Here is a 23,134-nt window from a genome sequence, read left to right as displayed (position 1 = left end):
CACCGACTCATCGCACAGGAGCTCCAGGATGTGCTTGATCGTCTTGGTGGAGACGGACCAAAGCGCCTTGACCTCTGGCTCTGTGCCTTCAGGCCCCTGGCGGTCCTCGTCTGGGGAGCTTTCCTTCTCATCTCGGAAGCTGCTGCCCTCCAACGTGAGAGACTTGCTGGCTGAAGGAAAGAGCGATGCCCGGAAGCGGGGGTAAAGAGAGGCGCAAACCGAAGGGCAAGCCAAGTTGATGGACTGTGCCGAAATGGCCAAACTAACTAGGAAGCTCAGAAATCAAGAAGACAAGGACTTTAGCAAGAAATGGGGGAAATATAAATTATAAATTTACGAGACCACTGTAAGCAGGTTAAAACATTAGTAGGATTTTAACCACACTTGTATAGTAATGGAAAGTATGGACAGTTTAGAACAGGGGTCCCCAAACTAAGGCCCGGGGGCCGGATGCGGCCCAATCGCCTTCTCAATCCGGCCCGCGGAGGTCCGGGAATCATTGTATTTTTACATGAATGTGTCATTTTATTTAAAATGCATCTCTGGGTTATTTGTGGGGCATAGGAATTTGTTCATATTTTTTTTTCAAAATATAGTCCGGCCCCCCACAAGGTCTGAGGGACAGTGGACTGACCCCCTGCTGGAAAAGTTTGCTGACCCCTGGTTTAGAAGGATAAAAAATTGAATAAGTATTAATATGCAGTTGTAAATAATATCATGAAGGCCCATTGAAGGGATGGCGGGAAGTCAGGAGATTCAGAGTAATCTTGATATTTGGATTTGGAATTGTTTTTTGTTGTGTGTTTATACTTTTAAAAATCAAATAAAATTATTTTTTTTAAAAAAAGAGAGGCACAAACCCAGCCACCCAGGAGAATTGCTGATTCCCCTCTGCACACTGATTTCAGCAACAAAGAGGTGCAGCTAAGCCCCCCAGCAACCTGTTTGGAAAGAGCTAAGGCACTATCTCAGCCTTAATTACTTTACTGTAATTATTATATTTTCTTAATTGCTTTACTGTAATTATTGTAGCAGTGGAATGGTATACCCCGGGAGGTCGTGGACTCTCCTTCCTTGGAGGTTTTGAAGCAGAGGTTGGCTGTCCACCTGCCAGGGACGCTTGAGCTGAGAGTCCTGCATGGCAGGGAGTTGGACTGGGTGACCCTTGGGGTCCCTTCCAACTCCATGATTCTACAATACTACTTTATGAAGACATATGACAAACTCAAGGCAGGAAGCAGGGATGAGCACAGGATGGTTTCCAGTGATGGCTTGGTCCATAGCTGTCAACCCTCCCTGCTGTTTCCCAATGCTATAATAAGGGAATTTCCTGCAAAAAAGGGGAACGGTTGACAGCTATGGCTTGGTCACACGGAGGGGCTGAAGCGCCCTCACAGAACTCCATGCCCCTCCCACTGCTTAGCAGTAAAATGAACTGTGCAAAACCAGGCACATCTATAGATGTTGGCACCATTTTCATAACCTGCGTATCAATTAATTTGGTTTTCCACAGGGCAAATTTGGGATTAACTTGATGGGAAAAATCACTGAATAGTATCTAACAAAAGAAACATAATGATTTCTGTGTGTGTGTGTGTGTGTGTGTGTGTGTGCGTGTGTTCTTTGTGTTTCTGTTTCATTTTTAGAAAGTGTGTGTTCTTGTCATTATTTTAGTGGTCTTTTTCTTTTCCCGTTTCCTGTTTCCTTTTCTTGAATATACGTAGAGATGTAAAGCTTTTGTTTATTGAGTTTGATATTATTTGATCTGGTCATTATTATTTGATTCACATAGAAGTTATCAATGTATGTATTCGTTATCAATGCATTATTTGTATATTTTGAAATAATAATAAAAAAACTTGATGGGGAAATCCAGCTTTCCCAAAATCCCAGGTCCTGCTTTTGTTTTTGAAAAAAAGGCAACTTTCTATCCCTTATTTCCAGGAAAAAAATAGTCACCATGGAATGGCCTCCCACCCTGCCCGTTCCTTGCCGAAGGAATCCTAATATTTGTTGAAAACTTGTACCGATGGAAGAAGAACTACCGGTATACTATCGGTATACTATAGTATACTATCGTGGTATGGGAGCAGCTCTGTAACGGATAAAAAAGCTTTACAGAGAATAATTAAGATTGCCCAGAATGTTATTGGGCTCCAACTACCAACCCTGGACGAGATCTTCACGTCTCGCTGTTTGAAGAAGTCACACAACATCCTGAGAGATCCCACCCATCCTGCTCACAACCTTTTTGAACTGTTGCCTTCGGGCAGAAGATACAGGATAATGAAAACTCGAACCACACGCCTTCTGAATAGTTTCTATCCAAGAGCTTTGATTGCACTTAATAATGATCTCAGGGTCAGTAGTAAGTAATAGTAAGCAGTGAGTAGTAAGGAATGAGACAGGCTTTTAGGTTATGATATGCTTTTAATAGGTTATGTTATATTCTGGATTATGTTATGTTTTAATAGATTATGTTTTAATAAGGATGAGAGTGTTGGAGATATGTGCAAATGTGTATGGTAAATCCGGTCTTTGGGTGTTTGGTTTGATTTTCGTTGTTGTGTATACTGTGTATATACGGACAATGACAATAAATCTATCTATCTATCTATCTATCTATCTATCTATCTATCTATCTATCTATCTATCTATATGTGCAAAAGCACCTTTGTGCCAATGGGTTCAAACTGCACAACTTGCCCCTATTGGAGGATTCCCTTGCTAAGGCTTGGCCACAAGGGCTCTGGAGCAGAATACAGACCTACGTGGAAAAAGAGGGAAGGGGTCTTGCCCTGGGGCAGAGCCTCAGCCTTCAAGGCAGAAGGACCCTGATTCCATCCTCCAGATCTCCGGGGGCTGGGAGAGCATCCCTGCTTGAGACTCTGGACCGCTGCTGACCGTCAGTGCGGACAACACTGAACCAGGTGGGCTGGTGGTCTGATTAAGGCAGCTTCCTATGCCTATGTTCCCAAGCAGCAGAGGGGTGGGGGGGTGGGGGTGAGAGACGGCCTTGCTTACTTTCTGGCGCAATCACCTCCCTAGCCAGTTCGCTGGCCGACTTCATCTTCTTGCTGTGCACGATGGGACCCACATTGTGCAGGAACCAGCCTTCTGGCTCGATCCACTGTACCCCCAGTTGCTGGGCGTGGATGACGCGGTCGGCGCTGAAGACCTTGCGGATCAGGCCCTTGGCCTCCTCCTCGTTCATCAGCCACACGTCCAGGAAGTGCTCGGCGTCCACGATGGCAAAGTGCCTGCGTTGAAGGTGAAAGGAGGAGAGCATGAGGCTCTAAACCTCAGGGTTGGAAGCTCTAGCCCCATGCTGCCCCAAATGATTCCTGCATCGCAGGGGGTTGGACTAGATGTCCCTTGGGGATCCCTTCCAACTCTACCATTCTATGATTTCCAAACTGGATCTGAGCTCAGGCCTGCGTCCTGGCACACAGGATCATAGAATGGGAGAGTTATAATGGACCTCCAAGGGTCCTCCAGTCCAACCCCCTGCAATGTAGGAATCTCAGCTAAAGCATCCCTGGCAGATGGCCAGCCAACCTCTGCTTAAAAACATCCCGAGGAAGGAGAGTTTCCAACCTCAAGGGGGAGACTGTTTTTGCTGTTGGACAGCTCTTACTGTTCCTTCTGATGTTTAGTCAAAAGAATAATAACACACACCAATGCTTTCTTACGTATCATCCAGACACAGACTAGAGCAGGGGTCAGAAAACTTTTTCAGCAGGGGGCCAGTCCACTGTCCCTCAGACCTTGTGGGGGGGCCAGACTATATTTTGGAAAAAAAATATGAACAAATTCCTATGCCCCACAAATAACCCAGAGATGCATTTTAAATAAAAGGACACATTCTATTCATGTAAAAACACACTGATTCCCGGACCGTCTGTGGGCCAGATTTGGAAGGCGATTGGGCCGGATCCAGCCCCCGGGCCTTAGTTTGCCTACCCATGGACTACAGCACATCAGAGCCAGGCCAAGAGTGGCTGGGGAGACCCGGCCAGATGGGCGGGGTATAAATAATAAATTATTATTATTATTATTATAAAAGGATCAAAGCATTAAGGAAGTTTCCTTTCTGGCTCCTGATGTGCTGATCAGTCAGTGAAGCCCGGAATCATCTCAAGCAAGGTGGGAGTGCCTGGAAGTCATGTGAAATCCACTTCTTAAATCCCCACTCCCTCGTCAAGTCCAAGGGGCAGATCATTCTCCCTTTTTAGCCATCTTTAGTCAACCGCTCTGATGGTACAGCACCTGCCTTGCATGTGGGAGGTCCCAGGTCAATCTCCAGCGGCATCTCAAGGGAGGGCTGGGAGAGACACCCTCTCTGAAACCCTGCGGAGCTGTTGCCAGATTATACCAGGGGTGGGGAACGTTTTCGGCTCCCCAGGCCAGATCCTTATCAGGCCAAATCTGGCAGGGAGGCAGCTTTCAGCGCCCCTGTTTTGAGTCAACCTCTCAGTTGGGATCATTTTTGTCTGCACCTGGGCTGAGCAGGCAGGACTCGAAACAGAATCCGTCCCCTCCCCCAAGCTGTTTTGAGCCCCGGCCTTTCTCCTGACTTGTGCACGGTCCCGCTGGACCCTGGTTCGGACTGTTGCAGCCAAGGGGCAACAGTCTTAACCCGCACGTGAGCTCTGCTGCCCCAGTGCAGGCCCACCTCATGGTCCTCTGCAGGTCCTTGTATTGCTGCACAATCCGCTTGTAGTCGGCCGTCAGAGCCATGTTCTCCTCGCGGTACTGCTTGATCTGCCTGGCAAACTTGAGGCGCAGGTTGTTCAGGATATCGTGCAACCTGGAGGTGGGGGGGAAGAGGCAGAGCTTGGCTTACGAAAAGGAAGAGAGGGCCCAGCAACTCACCGAGACCTGAAGGTGGTAAGGGCCCCAGCAGAAACAGAAGGGAGATGATAGATAGATAGATAGATAGATAGATAGATAGATAGATGATAGATAGATGATAGATAGATAGATAGATAGATAGATAGATAGATAGATCATGGTGTTGACTCTTGCTTCACAGGCACATCGCACACCCTGCACCGACTGCCCAGAAACTTCTCTGCGGACATGGGGCAGGACAGCATCCATACCAAGGCCACGATCCAGCAGAGAATTTGGTGTGCTTAAATCCCAGGCTGCGCGAAGGGAAGAAGGGGAAGGTGGCCCGGCTCCTTTACCGATTGAGCTTCCGCTTCTGTTGGGATTTGATGATGGTGTTCTCCTCGTCCCGTTTCTTCAGGACCTGGAAGTTGTACTCCAGCTTCTCCTGGTTCAGCTGGTAGATGGCTTTCATTTGCTGGAGTTGCTGCTCCAGGATCTGGCACCCAAGGCGGGGAAGAAATGAAGAATAAGCAGAGGCCATGCTGCAAATCCCCCTTGTGGACTTGCTCCAGAGGAGACCAGATTTGCCGCTTGACATTACCCACAGAACTGGTGCCCTTCTTGTCTTTGGGTCGCTTGTGAACAGGACAGCCACTGACTACACTCACAGCAAATCCTAACACACCCACCCCCATCCCCAAAGCAAATAGGCACAGCCATCAATGTCCCTTATCAGGAACCAAGTGACTAGGCTGGGGATCTCAGCAAGGGATAAAAAGCCAAAAGTGGGGAGAGGGGAAATTATGTGCAGAGGAACAGAGGAAGTTGTTCAAGAAGAAGAAGAAGAGTTTGGATTTGATATCCCGCTTTATCACTACCCGAAGGAGTCCCAAAGCGGCTCACATTCTCCTTTCCCTTCCTACCCCACAACAAACACTCTGTGAGGTGAGTGGGGCTGAGAGACTTCAGAGAAGTGTGACTAGCCCAAGGTCACCCAGCAGCTGCATGTGGAGGAGGGGAGACGCGAACCTGGTTCCCCAGATTACGAGTCTACCACTACACCACACTGGCTCTCAGGTTGCACTTGAAACAAGAATCTTAGTCCTTGCATTAAGAGGAACAATTGGGCGCATCACAGGCCTCGTCCTGGTCTGGGAAGCTGGGAAGGGACCCCCAAATTGCACGCCCCAAGGTGATTTTTGTCTCCCAGCCTTCTTTGCAATCGCATTAGCAATTCCCTGAAACCTGCCATTTAAGCTTCCTGCGGATGCCCCAAAGAAAATGAGGCGAGTCCATGAAGGAATCGCTGCAGAAGTGACACGGCTGCCTTTCCACCGTGCCTCAGAGCAGGGGCTCGCAGGATGACGGCACCTGACCGGGGGGGGGGGGTGTCTACTCTCGCTCCGTACCTGCACGTCATGCTCCAACTTGATCTTGATCACGTTGTACTCCTCTGCGTCTTGCACCCGCAGCTGGTTCAGCTCCTGCTCATATTCCTCCACCTTCTTCAGGCGGGCCATCATGAAATCCAGCTAGAGCAAAAAGCAGAGAGCGGGTGGCCAAGGTCCCAGTTAAGAGGCAGGGGAACTCGCCCCCGCCCCCCATTTCCACTGCCCTGGCTTGGAAACAAATCCAGCTTTTTGCCCCAGAATGGTAAACAGCTCCCAAACCACTCTGAGTAGACCATCAATGCATACCCCTGCAAAACCAAGGGGCTGCTTCTCCCTGCATTTGTTAGGGTGGCTCTGAAGAGATTGGGTCAAGGCCCATGAGAGGGTGGGCTTTTACCCCCCCACTCCCTGCTTCCAAGGGGGCAGCTCTTAAGCACACGCCCCTCTTTGGCTTTGCTAAGGGGATACTCCGAAGCTCATTTCTGAGCCTAGCAAAGCTTGTGGTCACCTTCTGATATATTTCTCCTTCCCTGGAGGTTTATGAGCAGAGGGTTGGGTGGCCATCCATCACGGATGCTTTTGTTGAGATTCCTGGGCCACAGGGGGTCGGACTAGATGACCCTCGGGGGTCCCTTCTGGCTCTAAGATTCTAATATTTATTCACTGCTTTTCAAAAAGCATGCTCACAACGCAGATGGTCACATCTACCCTGAACTCAAACTAAGGGAGAAATTTGGTTGTGGTCTCATGTTATCCATCTCAACCTTCTACCCCGCCAAAGAAAACGAAATAAGGAAGCGTATCATAGAATCACAGAATTGTAGAGCGTGAAGGGACCCAAGGGTCATCTAGTCCAACCCCCTGCAATGCAGGAATCTCAGCTAATGCATCCATGACAGGTGGCCATCCAACCTCTGCTTTAAAACCTGTAATGAAGGAGATTATCTAATTCACAGAAGACTCGCTTGTTTGCCCAGGCTTTTGTCAGGCAATAGTGGCACAATCACGATTTGACACGTTAATATAATAATAATAATAATAATAATAATAATTTATTATTTATACCCCACCCATCTAGCCGGGTTTCCCCAGCCACTCTGGGCGGCTTCCAACAGAACATTAAAATGCAATAATCTATTAAACATTAAAAGCCTCCCAAAACAGGGGGTTGCCAGTAAAGGTTCCTAGCTTGTGTCTGTTACTGTATCTGCCTGAATATTCTTTACTGCTGATGCTATTGTGTAGTAATGGATTGTACCCCACCCTGGGATCACAGTTGTGACGAAGGGTGTGTTAGGAATATTTTAAATAAATTAAGTGTTGTTTTTTAAAAAATCAAGTTAGTTTTATTTATTTGATTTATATAATACCCTCCATTACAAGATCTCAGGGAGGTACAGTAGACAAAAAGCAAAATCACTTAATTTTACTACCGCTCAGAGTGATCTAGTTCCCTGCCCCAGTGTTTTTACTTAACCTCAAGTCCCGCAAGGCCAACCAGCAAATATGCCTTGGAAGAGAAGCTCCTGCCAGTTTTGGACCGGTGGTTCCCAAACCATTTTGGGCCACCACCCTATTGGTTCCATAAACACACCCATGATTCCCCGCTACCTTACAAAAATCATTATTCAGAATAGCGGTTTGTACGACCCACTAAGGGAGATACACAATTAAATTTTTTAAAGGGACAATTAATTGCACAGTTATTCAAAGTCTGATGAAAACTAAAACTGATGGACCTGATGCAGCTTTTCAAAGCCTGATAAGTCATTTGCACGTTGTGAACGGCCCTGAAATCTAGTGATGAAGGGTGGCATACAAATATAACAACAACAACAACAACAACAACAACAACAATAAATTCCAGCAGCCCCCTGCTGCCCCCTTGCCTCTTAGCAAACCACCCACCCATTGCGGTAACCCTCCGGTCCTCCGTTTCCATTCTCATGTTGTTGGATATGTGATTGTTACATCACGTCTGTGTTTATTTTCCAGGCTTGGAAAGTGTGAGAACAGAAGTCAGCCTTATCTCTTCCGCTGTATTGTACTTTTGTATTTTCTCTCTCTCTCTTGGAGAAGATAAGATGGGACGCCATGATTGCTAAAGGGACCCCTGACCATTAGGTCCAGCCATGGACGACTCTGGGGTTGCGGTGCTCATCTCGCTTTACTGGCCGAGGGAGCCGGCGTCCAGCTTCCAGGTCATGTGGCCAGCATGACAAAGCCGCTTCTGACGAACCAGAGCAGCGCACGGAAACGCCATTTACCTTCCCGTATATATATTGCTTAATAAATTACTTAGAATGCCACACCCAAGCTTCACATCGTTTCTGCTATACTCTGCTGAATGAGTGTGCACATATCTTCGGATATGTGTCACTGGTGCGCACCAGGACTGAAGATTTATGAATGTCCCGGGCTGCGCTTCACAAGGAAGACGCCCGGAGAGGTTTGTGTCAATCCGGGGCTGCGTGTGTCCCCCAGGCGTGTTCCGACAGGGACTACCATTTTAGACTTTTCCTTCTTTTACTTCCTGGGAGGGGGGCTGTTTCTCTGCCTTTCCTGCAGGCACATGCCCCCTTCTTCCTTACCTCTTGGCGGTTGAGCAACTGCATGGCCTGCTCCCATTTCTTCTTGTTGCTCGTGAGGAGTTCACGGCGCTCTAATTCAAAGGCTTTCTGGGGGGAGGAGGGAAAAGAGAGAGATGTGGCTTGAGCAGCCCCCAATCTACCGTATTTTTCGCTCCATAGGACGCTCTGGACCATAGGGCGCACCTCGTTTTTAGAGGAGGAAACCAGGGAAAAAATATTTTTCTGGTTTTCCTCCTCTAAAACCCATGGTTGGTTTTTTTGGGAGAATCAGCTCAAAGTTTTGCAGCTTTTTTTTGCAAAGGGAAAAGCCCTGCTTTTTGAGGATCAGTTCAGATTTGTGCAGCTTTTGTAAAGGGGGAAAAGCATTGCTTACAAACCAGTAAGCACCATTACAAACCAGTACAGACCAGTAAGCACCAGCAGGTAATAGGAAGCAAGAGGAAAGCAAACCAGTACAAACCAGTAAGCACCAGTACAAACCAGTACAGACCAGCAAGCACCAGTACAGACCAGTAAACACCAGCAAGTAATAGGAAGCAAGAGGAAAGCGAACCAGTACAAACCAGTACGCACCAGTACAAACCAGTACAGACCAGTAAGCACCAGTACAAACCAGTACGCACCAGCAAGTAATAGGAAGCAAGAGGAAAGCAAACCAGTACAAACCAGTAAGCACCAGTACAAACCAGTACGCACCAGTACAAACCAGTACACACCAGGAAGCACCAGCAGGTAATAGGAAGCAAGAGGAAAGCAAACCAGTACAAACCAGTAAGCACCAGTACAAACCAGTACAGACCAGTAAGCACCAGTACAAACCAGTACGCACCAGCAAGTAATAGGAAGCAAGAGGAAAGCGAACCAGTACAAACCAGTAAGCACCAGTACAAACCAGTACAGACCAGTAAGCACCAGCAGGTAATAGAAAGCAAGAGGAAAGCAAACCAGTAAGCACCAGTAGGTAATAGGAAGCAAGAAGAAAGCAAACCAGTAAGCACCAGCAAGTAATAGAAAGCAAGAGGAAAAGTAACAGAAAACCCCAAATGGCTGAAAAACTCAATTTCCCAGGATCCTCATTTTCCCAGGATCCTACTATGCAAAGGGCCTGGGCGGGGCAGGAAGAGAGCTAGCTCTCTTATCTCCCTCCCTGATCTCCTGCAATCAGCTGTTGAGCGGGTTCCTTTCAACACTCTCTTTCCCTCTGGTTAGCTTTTAGCTCTTTCTAAAACAGAAAAAGCAGGATCTGCCTTTCCCCCCCTGGGCAAACTGGCTCCAAGGACCCTGCATTCACTCCATAAGACACACAGACATTTCCCCTTGCTTTTTAGGAGGAAAAAAGTGCGTCTTATGGAGCAAAAAATACGGTATGTGCGGAAGGGAAGTCAGCAGAGTCTCGTGACAGCCAGGACTCAGAATCACAGAACTGAAAAGATGGAAGGGACACCCAAGGATCATCTAGTCCAACCCCTGAAAGTGCAGGAATCACGATGAAATCACAGACTCTGCAGAGCTCATATTCAGTAGCAAATGAGTATTCCTAAGTAGGGGAGGAGGGTTAAATTAGAGACCTTCTAAGAAGAATCCAGATCGCCTTCATTACTTCTCGGAGTTTGGAGTCACTGAATTTTTATTTCTTTCCCCAGACCCATTCATTTAACACCCAACCTTCCACGTTCTCCTACCCTGTGAGACTTGGGTATGTCAAACCACAGTATCTCCCTGGCTATTAGACTAACAGTCTGATCACAACAGCTTACGTTTGTGACTCCAAAGGCACTATCTCTTTGGATGTGTTCCTTGCTATTGTGTTTTGTGAAACAAATTGATTGTTCAAAGTCTGCAACTGTTTAATTACTGGGATTTTCAAAGGCAGTGCCGAAAGCAAGAAGAGGATCCTCAGCTCTGCATTTTTAAACTGTTTTATTTCATATTGTCAGTCTAATTCTGATGTATTTTTTGCTAGCTGCCTTGGATACATGAAGGAGAAATACATAAAATAAACGAATATAAACAGAATTTATAGACATTTGCTTGCTGGTGCCCAATGCTGCTTTCTTCTTAGTTTGACCGCCTTTTTTTGCCGCATATACACAAGCAAGAAAGAATCGCCTTCTGCTGGTGAGAAGCTTCAGGGCGCGGGAGGAGAGACCGGTACCTCAATTTGCAGGAGCTCTCGGCGGTAGTTTTTTATGAGGTTTCTGATCTGCTCCTCCATCCGCTCCAGCAGCAGGTTAATGTCTTCTGTCTGCTTCCTGAGATCCTTCACGTACTGGTCATCTTTGCTTTTCAGCTCCTGGAAGGCACAAACAGACAGGGAGGCCAGATTCATGCCTTTACTTTTGGGTTCCACTGTCATCTTCACACTACAAAGGCAGGTGGATTTTATTTACTAAATTTGAATACTGCCCTTCATCCTAAGACCGCAGAGCGGTTTGCGACGTATAGCTCCTCTTACGCCGATTTTACGCACACAATTGCAGCGTTACGCAGACCGCGGGAAATTAAATAAATTAAAGGAAATAAAGGGAAAGCAAGGGGGGACAACTCATGGAGAGCTTTTAAAGCCTTGTTTAACAGGCTCTGGGAAGGTCACATGAGGCTTCTGGGGGCAGCGACTGCAGGATCTGAGGCCTCTGGATCCTTCCCAGAGCCCGGTAAGCAAGATATGGGGTTTAAAAAGCTCCCTGCCTTGCATGGGTAGGTAGGGGAAGGCCTCCCCAGAACCAGGATCGGACAGGTAGGGATAGTTACGCAGGGTCCTTCTAGCAGTCATGAACAATAGCCAGGAACGCAACCCTCACATAAGGTGAGATTTATCTGTAGATGGTTAAAGGCCTGGTTATAGAGGAAAGTTCTTGCCTGGCACCTAAAAATATGTATCAAAGGTGCAAGATGAGTCTCCCTAGGGGGATCATTCCACAAATGGGGAGCCACTGCAGAAAAGGCCCCTTTTCGTGATGTCACCCTCCAGACCTCTCGTGGAGGAGGCACACGAAGAAAGGGATGCAGAGGATGATCTCAGGGTCCGGGTCAGTTCATATGGTTCGTGAGGAAGTTTCTCATTGCTACAAATTCCGAATTGGTCCAAGGCAGGTTTGCCCATCGCTCGCAGAAAGCTACATACTGTATATTCTGGCGTATAAGACTACTTTTTAATCCAGGAAAATCTTCTCAAAAGTCGGGGGTCGTGTTATACGCCAGGTGGAGAATCTGCAGTCGAGTATATCTCAAACTCTATATTTTAACTGGGAAAGTTGGGGGTCGTCTTATACGCCGGAAAATACGGTACATTGAAACGCTCTTCTGCACGAGATCCTTTGCCCAATTTGTCGACTGCTTCTCTAAAGGCAAAACACTTTTTGGGTTAGCCCCTGCAGCCACCCTTCTGCAGCCACCCTTCCCATGACCTGCCCCCACGCACACACACATACACACACCCCGGTGCGCAAACCCCACCTGCTGCAGCTCACTGATGAGCTTGTTCTTTTCTTCGATCAGCTGTGCGCACAGCATCTGCTGCGTGTTGAGCCCTTCCCAGAGCTCCTGGGGGATGACCTTCTCCTTGGTAGCTCCCCACTTGGAAGTGATCTCATTGAACTTGTCTTGGTTGGCCTTGGATTCATTCTCCAGCTTCTCCACCCTGCAAAGAGCCAGATTGAGAGAGTTCCCTTCAAGGCGAGTTTACGCAGAGCCCTCGTCGGTTCTGATCTGAGGCTGAAAATCTATAACCCTGTTGCAGGCTGCTGTGAGTCACAGCAGATCAATGATATTCTAGAACAGGGATGTCCAACAGGTCAATCGCGATCTACTGGTAGATCTCCGTGAGGTTTTGGTAGATCGCGGGTCGATCTCTGGCTCCCTTTCCTCAGTGTCGTTGAAACTGACTCCTGCCCTGCTCCCTCGCCCCACCTTCCATTGCTGTCTTCAGTGGAAGGGAAGATGGAGCTTTCTCTCTGTGGCTGTTTTCATTCAAAGCGATATTATTGTGAGTGACTTTTCCCCTTTGACCCTTGCCTTTAACCCCCCGCAAAAAAAAAAACGGAACTTCCCCCCTAAGAAAGTATAAAAATGGGGCTTTCTGAAAGTAGATCACAGTCTCTCGGGAGTTGGCCACCCCTGTTCTAGAAGAATCATTTGCTGGCACAAGACCTCTGCCCTCTCCTCCTTAGTCTTTCTTTTTGACTCGAGCACAAAGCATTTCCAAACAGACACTTTCCTGAAGATCAGGTACCAACTAAGTTTGTTCTTGGTATGAGCTTTCGTGTGCATGCCAAGAACAAACTTAGTTGGTCTCTAAGGTGCTACTGGATGGAATTTTATATTTTATTTTGTTTTGACTATGGCAGACCATTCTCAAAGAAATCAGTCCTGAGTGCTCACTAGAAGGACAGATCCTGAAGTTGAGGCTCCAGTACTTTGGCCACCTCATGAGAAGAGAAGACTCCCTGGAAAAGACCCTGATGTTGGGAAAGATGGAGGGCACAAGGAGAAGGGGATGACAGAGGATGAGATGGTTGGACAGTGTTCTCGAAGCTCCCAACATGAGTTTGGCCAAACTACGAGAAGCAGTGAAGGATGGGCGTGCCTGGCGTGCTCTGGTCCAGGGGGTCACGAGGAGTCGGACACGACTGAACAACAAATGGCAGACCAACAGGGCTACCTACCTGTAACTGAAGATCAGGTGCACCTGTAGGCCAGATCCCCAGTAGTCCATTGGCTCTTTGGGCATTTTGAAGTTCAGTGTAAGAGGCAAGCCCCTCCCCCAAAAAGGGTGTGGCACAACATGTCGGAATACGCTGCACGGATCCGCTATAGGATCCACATTTATTTGTTTGTTTGATGAGGTTTTCAGGAACTACTTTTGGTATTGCTACGCGCAAAAGCGAAAGCGAAAGTAAGAATGAATGGTTTGGTTCACCAATGAGATTAATCCGCCTTTATTTTATAGTTCCGGTCATGTTCAAAGTTATTAATGAGCGTTAAACTTGCTTCCCGCCTTTTTGGAGGGCAGCAACAGTGATTTTATTGGTTGAGGCATTGATCATGATGTCACGTTTGTTCCTAAATAAAAGGCTGAGGCTCCCCGCTTAGGCACGTTCAGTTTGGGTTAGTCGACGCTCTTTCCGTTTTGCTTTAGTTGGGTTTTAGTTGAAGTCAAGTTTAGTTTAAGGGTATTAGGAGCGGGCTGGATGGGTTGGATGGGTTTTTCCTTTAGTTAGAGTTAGATCGCGGAAGATCATTCGGTTTAGCTTTAGTTAGGTTTCTTTAGGTTTAGCCTAGGGCTAGGCTTGCGGAAGATATTTCGGTTTTAGTTTATTTAGTTAGCCTCGCGGAAGATTGGGCGCGCAGGGACTTTGAGTCTAGGAGAACTTAGCTTAGGGGACGAGCCTACGCGGGTTCTGCCAAGGCCACTAAAGATATAACCGGTGTCTGTCTTTCTTTGGGGTAAAAAGGGGGAGTAAAAGGTTTAGAATAAAAATTTTAATTTCCTTAAGTTGATCTATCTATTCAGAGTCAGGGCATATACTATTTCTTGAGGCAACATTTTTCTTTAAGAGGCAATTCAGAACTCATGCACCTTCGGAGTCATCACCCGGCTTATTCAACCTTCAGATTGTGAGACCTGGCCGGCGCCCGTGCCCAAAAGCACGCGGAACGCTGGCCGCTTTCCCCGCTACTGGTACCTCGTGCATGAGCAATCCAAGTTTGTGCACGAGGAGCTCCAGCACCCAAACCCCGACAACAACACCCACCCCTCTCAATTAACTGGTATCTCATTCTTGTAATGCTTTCCTCTCACCTCCAATTTAGGGTAAGAGTCTTAAGCCAATCATAGAATCACAGAGTTGGAAGGGCGGCTGCTCCTCTGTACAGCCTCCCCTTCCCCATCTGAGTTCTCACTGCTGCCTCCGCTGGAAGAGGAAGTACTGCTCTTGCGGTGTTGCTGTGGCTCTCTGTACCATCTCAAGTCCCCCTCAACTACCCTGCGCTGAGCCGCGGACAGTTCCCTGACAGACCCCGAGGGTCATCCAGTCTAATCCCCTGCAATGAAGGAATCTTAGCCAAACTGCGGGAGAGCATCTGAACTATTGAGGATAGTGCAATCCCAAAAGTGGGGGCCTCCTCCGATCGAGAACCAGCCTTCAGAAAACTCAGAAAATATGGGAATAAGCTACTGGGAAAGTGTGCATGCTGCCATACAATGTTCTATCAACACCATGTTTATAATTGCTCCTATTTCCACCTCCGAAGGGAAAATTTGTTTTCTGCTGCTTCAAAGTTCAAGGCCAAATTACAAGAAAGGGGATGTTGACTCAAATGAGGAAGAACTCCTTGGTGGCAAAAGCTCTTTGGCAGTAGATGGGACTCCCTTGGAAAATGATGGGTGGTCCTTTGTTATAAGCATTTAAGCCGAGGCCAGGGGGCCACCCAGTGTGGGTTGTGCAGCATGGGCCGGGACAAAACGACCTCTGAGCTCCCTTCAGAGTGTTTGACTCCATTATACCTTGATGCCAGTGTACTTAAAACAAGGAGGGGCCACACCTGAAAGACACAGCGCACACCTTCCAATCAAATGCCCCTCTCGGCTTCAAGGGCGGGCTATAAAACTGGTTAAAAAAATTAATGTATGGGCCAACGGTCTGATTTAGTGTAAAGCAGTTTATCAGGTTCACGTTACGCACACTGGAACCTGCAGTTCTCTCAAGCCTGAATCAGAATGTTGAACCTGCGAGTGGACGTCTTTTCTGACCCCTTGGTCAAAGAGAAGATGGCACTGAGTTCCCAAGGGAACCGCTGGCTGGCTCTGATCTCACCTTCCTCTTTCCCAGGTATCCCACAGCTCCAGGGGATGCTCCGACCCAGCGCTTACCTTTGCCGGTTCAGCTCCTCTTCCTCTGCCCTCCTGTGCGTCTCTCGAGAATCAGCTGCCACCTGGATGTTAGTCACTAGCTGTGTGCCATCAATCAGCAGCTTAGTCAACCTCTGAGCAGACAGGAGAACATATCATAAGCGGCTCATTCTAAGTGAACGGAGACATGAAATGACTGAAGCGGTATCTTTTGACCGACCAGACTGATTTATGTTGCCACTTCTAGGGGGGGGGGGAAACAACAACTGCAGGGTGCCATACAGATGTATCTTGGCCATAGGCAGGACTGTCTTTAGCTGATGCGGCACCAGGGTGCAAATATCCACCCAGCGCCCCCAAATTACCACGGATAGTTGGAGGGGGGACCTGCGCACTGCCAGCCATCGGGGGGGGGGGGGACTCTCCCCCATGCCACTGCAGGAGAGAAATCCCCACAGAGGTTTGGGAGGGAAGCTGTGCCCCGCCAACAATATGGCTGGCAGGTCCACAGCTTCCATCCTAAGCCTCTGTGGAGATCACTCTCCTCCCAAGGTTTGGGAGGCAAGCTGCATGCCCACCAGCCATATGGTTGGCGGGGCGCAACTGGCGGGCATGCAGGGAAAGGGGAGGCCGCCGGCAAAGCCGCACAGCTCCCCCGCTCGCTGGGGCACCCCTGAGAGGCCGGCGTCCTATGGAAAAGACGGCTCTGGCAATAGGAATGAAGTGACTGGACTTCCACCTTGAGGTTCTGTTCCCTCCTGAAAGTTGAGGTTCTTTCAGCCTATTCTTGCCAGCCCCATCTCCTTCTCCAGAGTCGCAGCTACCTCTAACTTCTGCCAGCTAGGCTACTTAGTCCAGGGGGCATTTCACTTTGCTCTCGCTGGTAACTGAAACATTCAGATACAGTGGCACCTTGGTTCTCAAACGCCTTGGTACTCAAACAACTTGGAACCCAAACACTGCAAACCAGGAAGTAAGTGTTCTAGTTTGCGATCTATTTTTGGAAGCTGAACGTGCTCCGTTTTGAGTGTTACGCTTCCGATTTGAGTGTTACACTGCGGTCTGTTTTTGCTATTTGTTTTGCGTTTTGTTTCTTTTTTTTTTGCTTTTGAGGCTCTCTTTTGTTTTGTTTTTGTAACTGTGTGGAACCCAGTTCAGCTACTGATTGTGTGACTGCAGTACACTGCTTATTGCTTTCATTTTATGGACCAATGGTCTTGTAAGATAGTAAAATTCATGTTAAATTGCTGGTTTAGGGGTTGTTTTCCAAAGTCTGGAATGGATTAATCCATTTTGCATTACTTTCTATGGGAAAGCACACCTTGGTTTTGGAACGCTTTGGTTTTGGAACAGACATCCAGAACGGATTAAGTTTGAGAACCAAGGTACCACTGTATTTTGATACCAATGTTATCTTACTATGTATTTTTTGTTATTCTGAAACTGTTTTGTATCGTCTTTCATATGGATAGCGATGGGTTGGGTTTCTTTTTGTCACGCTGTGCTGTGAACTGATTGAATGCAATATGGGGAAATCGTACACAAAAAAGCTCTGGTTCCCTTGCTGAGTCCTAACCTGTCTGCTGTCCTCTATCTGCTTGTGGCTCCGACTCTGCTCCTCTTCCACCAGCTTTTGAGCATCTGGATCTTCTCCAAGGGCCTCCCTGGAAAAGAGCCAAGAAGGCACATGTTCATCCTCAGTCTACCCACCCTGTGCCTGGACTAACATTTGGGGATCTCCAGACCTGAAACCAGGGTGACTCTAGATATGAAGCTCTGGGGGAAAGTGGTGGGTAGGAGGTGGTGGAGCCCAAAAGGGTGGGGGGTGGGAAACATGGGGGTCTTAAGAAGTGGGATGCTGGGGCCATTTCTGCATCTGGGTTGGGTTGCAGGAGGAGAGGTTCAGAGCTGGGTGGCCAGATCACCCGAGGTGCGTCAGGATTCACAACCACCCTGTTCATGTCTTTTAGGGAGGGAGATAAAGAACTTTTTTAAAAAACAAACAAACAACTCTGCCAGGCTTTTGGGGATTTTAAAGTTGCTTCGCTATCTGGTTTTATTGCTAAAACTAACTGCAATTGTTGCAAACAATTAGGGGGTGGGAAGTGCCGCAGGTGGACAAGCACAAAAAGCACACGAGAGCAAACACATCTACAGTGGTACCTCGGTTAAAGAACAGTCCTGTTTAAGAACGCTTCGGTTTACAAGCTCCGCAAAACTGGAAATGGTGTCCCGGTTTGAGAACTTTACCTCGGTCTAAGAACAGAATCCGAACGGTGGAAGGGCACCGGCGGCTGGCGGCCTCATTAGGGAAAGCACGCCTCAGTTTAAGAATGGTTTGGGTTTTAGAACAGACTTCTGGAATGGATTAAGTTCGTAAACCGAGGTATCACTGTATCATCATCGTTTCCTATATGTTTTTTTTCCACCCGCCTGTCCTCCAGGGTTTCAAAATACCATGCCCAGTTTGGCGTGATGGTTCCTGCACATTTGGGCACCGGGTGCCGTTTTTCATTCCAGACGGAGAACGGAGACATTGCAAGCTGCCTCTGGAGATACTGCCTCCCAATCTGGTTCCCAGGACGGAGGAGCAGGCTTTGGCTACTGTCAAAAGTCATTATGAATTGAGACAGAGGACCGAACCGATGCACACTGTGCCGATTTGGACACCTCTGAAAATATTGCTGCACGATTTGGTGTGACTTTGCTCAATGTGGGGTCAGTGAGAAGAGGGGCTGTGTGGAGCCCTAAAATTAGAATATTACACTATTCATATTTTTCTTTTTTTTTGGAAATCTCTCTTTTTTGATCCTTAGAAACACAAACACACACACACACACACACACAGAGAGAGAGAGAGAGAGAGAGATACTCCCATATTGATTTCTTTTTGCTTCATTACGTATTTTATGTTCCCGTTTTATATTTTTCTGTTGTGAACTGCCCAGGAATCCTGGGATGAAGAGGGGTATACAAATCCAATAAATAATAACAATGTGCACGCAAACGGAATCCATATACAGATAGGCACACGTGCCTGTTTGTGTGTGTGTGTGTGTAGCACAATCAGGGGGTCATGATGGAGCCCCTTTAAGCCCTGTGTTTGTGAGAGGTTGCTGGGGAGAATTGCGGAGGGGCCTTGTCGCAAGATGTCTATTGCAATCATTACTATGAATTATTATTAACTATTTATTTATTTAATTTGTATACTGCCCCTTTGTCCGAAGAACTCGGGGGCAACTTGCAGAATGAAACAGAATGAGGCAAAAGCGCAACGTATCTAATAAAAACAAGGGCAGAAGCGGGACGTGGGTCGGCCAAAGGCCCCTCCCTCCTCCTTTGGAAGGGGCTCCTAGAGGTCTTCTAGTTGGGCCACCTTACAACGCCTCCCCTCCCCTCCCCCCTCGGAAGGGTCTCCCAAAGGTCCTCTAGCCGGACCCCCTCGCGATGCCTCCTCTCCCCTCCCCATGGAAGGGACAACCAGAGGTCGTCTATCCGGAGGGCCCTAGGGTTGCCAGGTGTCCACTATTTGAGTGGACAGTCCACTTTTTCACATTATGTTCACTATTTTTTTCCACAAAATAGTGGACATTTTTTTATTCAAAAGCTTTATGATGAAATGGTGTTTTAATACATGTTAAAATGTTTTTTTAAGAAAACATATAATTTAATTTAATTTAATTTAAACCCCCCCCCCGCCGCTTGTCCACTATTTTTTGGAAGCAGACCTGGCAACCCTAGAGGGCCCTCGCGATGCCTCCCTCCCCCCCCCCCCTTGGAAGGGTCTCCCAGAGGTCCTCTAGTCGGACCCCCTCGGGATGCCTCCCTCCCCTCCCCCCTGGGAAGGGGCTCCCAAAGGGACTCTAGTCGGACCCCCCTCGCGATGCGAGCGGCGCGCCTTCCCTCTCCGTGGGAAGGTGCTCCCCGAGGTCTTCTAGTCGGACCTCCCTGGCGCCCAGCCCCACCTTCTCTTGGCCTCTAGCCGGGCGGCGATGCGGAGTCGCCGGGCGGCGATACGCTCCTGCGGGTCATCGGAGGCGAGGTTGGGGGCCTTGCGCGCGCCTCCCCCCGCGCCCTCGCCGCCCTCCTCGGCCCCCTCGGCGCCGCCGCCGCCGCCTTCGCCCTCCGAGCTCATCCCGACGCCCGACCGGCGAGCAGGCCCAGCGCCTCCCGTCGCCCGGGCAACGCCGTCGCTAGGAGACGGGAGACCGCGCCGTCACGTCACGACGCCGCGTGCGTGCAGGCGTCCTCCTTCTGTAAATGTAGAGGTAGAACACTTAGATTGACGCGCGGCGCCGGCTTCCGGTTGCATTGCAGCCTGCAAGGAGTTGGGAGCAGTTTTTGCTTATTTCTTGAGCGCAGTTAAGGAGTTTCTTGCGCTCTTCGGGCAAAGGGACAGATCCTTGCAATGAATATTTGCAGGGGAGATGCGTCTTCGTAGGGAAAGGAATAACCCCCCCCCCCATCCTCGAGTATTTATATAGCGCCTCCCACTTTAAGTTGGCATATTATTATTATTATTATTATTATTATTATTATTATCATTATTAAAGGTAAAATATTTATTGCATTGTTATTATTTATTGCATTTATATGCCGCCCTATACCCGGAGGTGTCAGGGCAGTTCACAGAACAAAATCAAAATATAAAACAACGAAACATAAAATATTAAATATTTTATATAAAATAAAAACAGCAACCCAATAACCCCCCCAAAAAACATCCCCCACATTTTTAAAGGGCCTGGGATGATGATAATTTCTTAGCTCCATTTCATTGAAACCCCCGCTTTCCTCCAAAGAGCACAAGGGAGCCTGCACAGAAACAGTTCTATCCCATTCCATCCTCACCACAACCATGTGAGGTAGGCTGCTGCTCTCATTTTTATTATTTGATTATTAAATTTGCAACCCACCTTCTAACTTGGGTTTCCAGCCGTTGTCGGACTACAACTCCCATCATCCCTAGCTAGCAGGAGCAGTGGTCAGGGATGATGGGGCTTGTAGTCCAAAACCAGCTGGAGACCCAAGTTTGGGAAACCCTGTTCGAAGGAGCTCAAGGTTCTTCCCTTCCTCCTCTGTGAGAGGCAGTGACGGGCTCAAGGTTACCCAGGAAGCTTCGCTGCTGAGTGGGGAGATTTGCACCTGGGTCTCCCAGGTCCTAGTCTGGCACTCTAACCACCATGCCACACTGTCTCGCCTGCTAACTGCAGCCTGCCATCCCATTTGCCAGGATCCTGGAAGGTGCCAGGCAGATTTTTTCAATGAGGCGACCCTGCAGCAACAGTTTATGCCAGCATTGCAAGGGGGTTGGACTGGATGACCCTTGGGGTCCCTTCCAACTGTCCAATTCTAGGATTCTATGACAACTTTTTCTCGGGGGGGGGGGGGGTTAGCAGCTGGGTAAAACCCAGCCAAGAATCTGAGTAGAGTCTCCTTTCCAACTTTGCTGTTGTTGTTGTTGTTGATAATAATAATAATAATAATAGTAACAATTTATTTATACTCCAGCTTTTCCCCTCACAAGGACTCAACGTGGCTTATACGTAAAATAAGAACAGCTAAAAACATTGGGGGGGGGGATGAAGACAATAAAATCATTAAACATTAATAGAATCTAAAAAACTCTCTCTCTCTAAATATATATTTATGGAGGCAGAGCATAGCCATCATTTATTATTCTTGCATTTATATCCCACTTTGCCCCCTAAGGAGCTCAAGGTGCTGTACATGGTTTTCCCTCCTCCCTCGTTTAACCCCTACAACAACCCTGTGAGGTGGGTTAAACCCCGTGTGTTTCAGACCCGAGTGCGGAGCAGTGTTAGCAGCTCGGCTCCTGCAAAACTATCTCATTTCTAGCGGCGATAATCGTAATGTTTTGGGAGCATTGGGGGCGCAGCGTGTGCAATTGCCGGTAGCGAAGTCAAGCTTGGGGATTGGGTGAAGGAAGAGCAGCTTCTCCCCTCCAGGTGGATTTGCAAAGTCCTTGCTGACTTTTGCACAGAGGTTGCTAAGCCGTCCCACCCCCCACCCCACCCCGCCTCTCCTTATGATGCTCTCTGTGTGATGTCACGCAGAGTTGGAACAGGTTGCCGGGCGCACCTTCAGACGCCACATCACTCGAGTCTTTGGACAAGGGACGGCTTCATGGCTTTTTTCCCTGCCAATCTGGAGGCCTCTCGGCCAGATCTGGACCAGAAGACACCTCTGGTAGACACACACACCCCTTTCTGTCTTTCCACCTTCTTCCATCCCCTACGGTGCAAGTACCCGGCTCCACGCTTAGTTGAACCCAGGCAATATATATATATATATGTGTGTGTGTAATGCAGGTGGCGCTCTGCTCTAAACCACTGGGCCTTGCCGATCAGAAGGTCGGTGGTTCGAATCCCCACGACGGAGTGAGTTCCCGCTGCTTTGTCCCAGCTCCTGCCAACCTAGCAGTTCGAAAGCACACCAGTGCAAGTAGATAAACAGGTACAGCTGCAGCGGGAAGGTAAATGGCGTTTACATGCGCTCTGGCTTCCGTCACGTTGTCTCGTTGCTCCAGAAGCAGTTTAGTCCTGCTGGCCACATGACCCGGAAAGCTGTCTGTGGGCAAATGCTGGTTCCTTCGGCCTGAAAGCGAGATGAGTGCCGCAACCCCATAGTCGCCTTGGACTGGACTTAACCGTCCAGGGTTCCTTTACCTTTTTACCTATTTGTGCGTGTGTGTTTTCACATCTATGTACTGTACTACTCTATGTATATACAGTCAGCCTACAACTCGGGCGTGTTTCATGGAATCATAGAATCATAGTGTTGGAAGGGACCCCGGGGGCCATCTAGCTCAACCCCCCCCCCCCAGTGCATGAATAGGCAGCTGTCCCTTACGGGGGTCGAACCCGCAACCTTGCCATTATCAGCACCGTGCTCAAGCCAGCTGAGCTATCAGGGGTCATTTAACTTGTGTGTGTTTAGCTTTACGAGTTGGGGGGGGGGAAATTATAGAAAATTTAAAGTGGGCAGGCATCCAGGAGAAAGCCTTTGGCAATCCCACCCATCATTGCACCCAGTGTGTTTTGACTTTGTGCAATTTTGGCTTTAGGCTCGATCCCCACAACGTAACCCCCCCCCCCAGCAAGTTGTGATCTTATTGCATGTGTATATTCATTCATGCGGGTGGCGCTGTGGTCTAAACCAGAGAGCCTAGAGCTCGCCAATCCGAAGGTCGGCGGTTCGAATCCCTGCGACGGGGTGAGCTCCCATTGCTCGGTCCCTGCTCCTGCCCACCTAGCAGTTCGAAAGCATGTCAAAGTGCAAGTAGATAAACAGGTACCACTCTGGAGGGAAAGTATACGCCGTTTCCGTGCGCTGCTCTGGTTCACCAGAAGTGGCTTTGTCATTCTGGCCACATGACCCGGAAGCTGTCTGTGGACAAACGCCAGCTCCCTCAGCCTATAGAGCGAGATGAGCACCGCAACCTC

At 48.4% G+C, this 23,134-nt stretch overlaps 1 protein-coding gene across 1 annotated transcript in view; it reads right to left on the bottom strand.

Annotated features, from left to right (window-relative positions):
• DRC1 (dynein regulatory complex subunit 1) overlaps window positions 1–23,134 on the bottom strand; it is a 33,294-nt gene that overhangs the window by 8,299 nt on the left and 1,861 nt on the right. Inside the window, exons 2-12 of the mRNA XM_033145494.1 lie at window positions 19,634–19,861; window positions 17,245–17,332; window positions 15,690–15,802; window positions 12,275–12,458; window positions 10,974–11,111; window positions 8,819–8,905; window positions 6,246–6,368; window positions 5,193–5,332; window positions 4,676–4,810; window positions 3,025–3,260; window positions 4–170 (exon numbers count right to left, since the gene is read on the bottom strand). Coding sequence (XP_033001385.1) covers window positions 4–170; window positions 3,025–3,260; window positions 4,676–4,810; window positions 5,193–5,332; window positions 6,246–6,368; window positions 8,819–8,905; window positions 10,974–11,111; window positions 12,275–12,458; window positions 15,690–15,802; window positions 17,245–17,332; window positions 19,634–19,861 — 1,639 coding nt within the window. The remainder of the gene's footprint in view (window positions 1–3; window positions 171–3,024; window positions 3,261–4,675; window positions 4,811–5,192; window positions 5,333–6,245; window positions 6,369–8,818; window positions 8,906–10,973; window positions 11,112–12,274; window positions 12,459–15,689; window positions 15,803–17,244; window positions 17,333–19,633; window positions 19,862–23,134) is intronic.

Source organism: Lacerta agilis, chromosome 3, assembly GCF_009819535.1.
Source record: "Lacerta agilis isolate rLacAgi1 chromosome 3, rLacAgi1.pri, whole genome shotgun sequence".
In the NCBI taxonomy this organism is placed as follows: Eukaryota; Metazoa; Chordata; class Lepidosauria; order Squamata; family Lacertidae; genus Lacerta; species Lacerta agilis.
The sequence above is the reverse complement of the archived record's forward strand: the minus strand, read 5'-3'. Positions and strand labels throughout refer to the sequence as shown.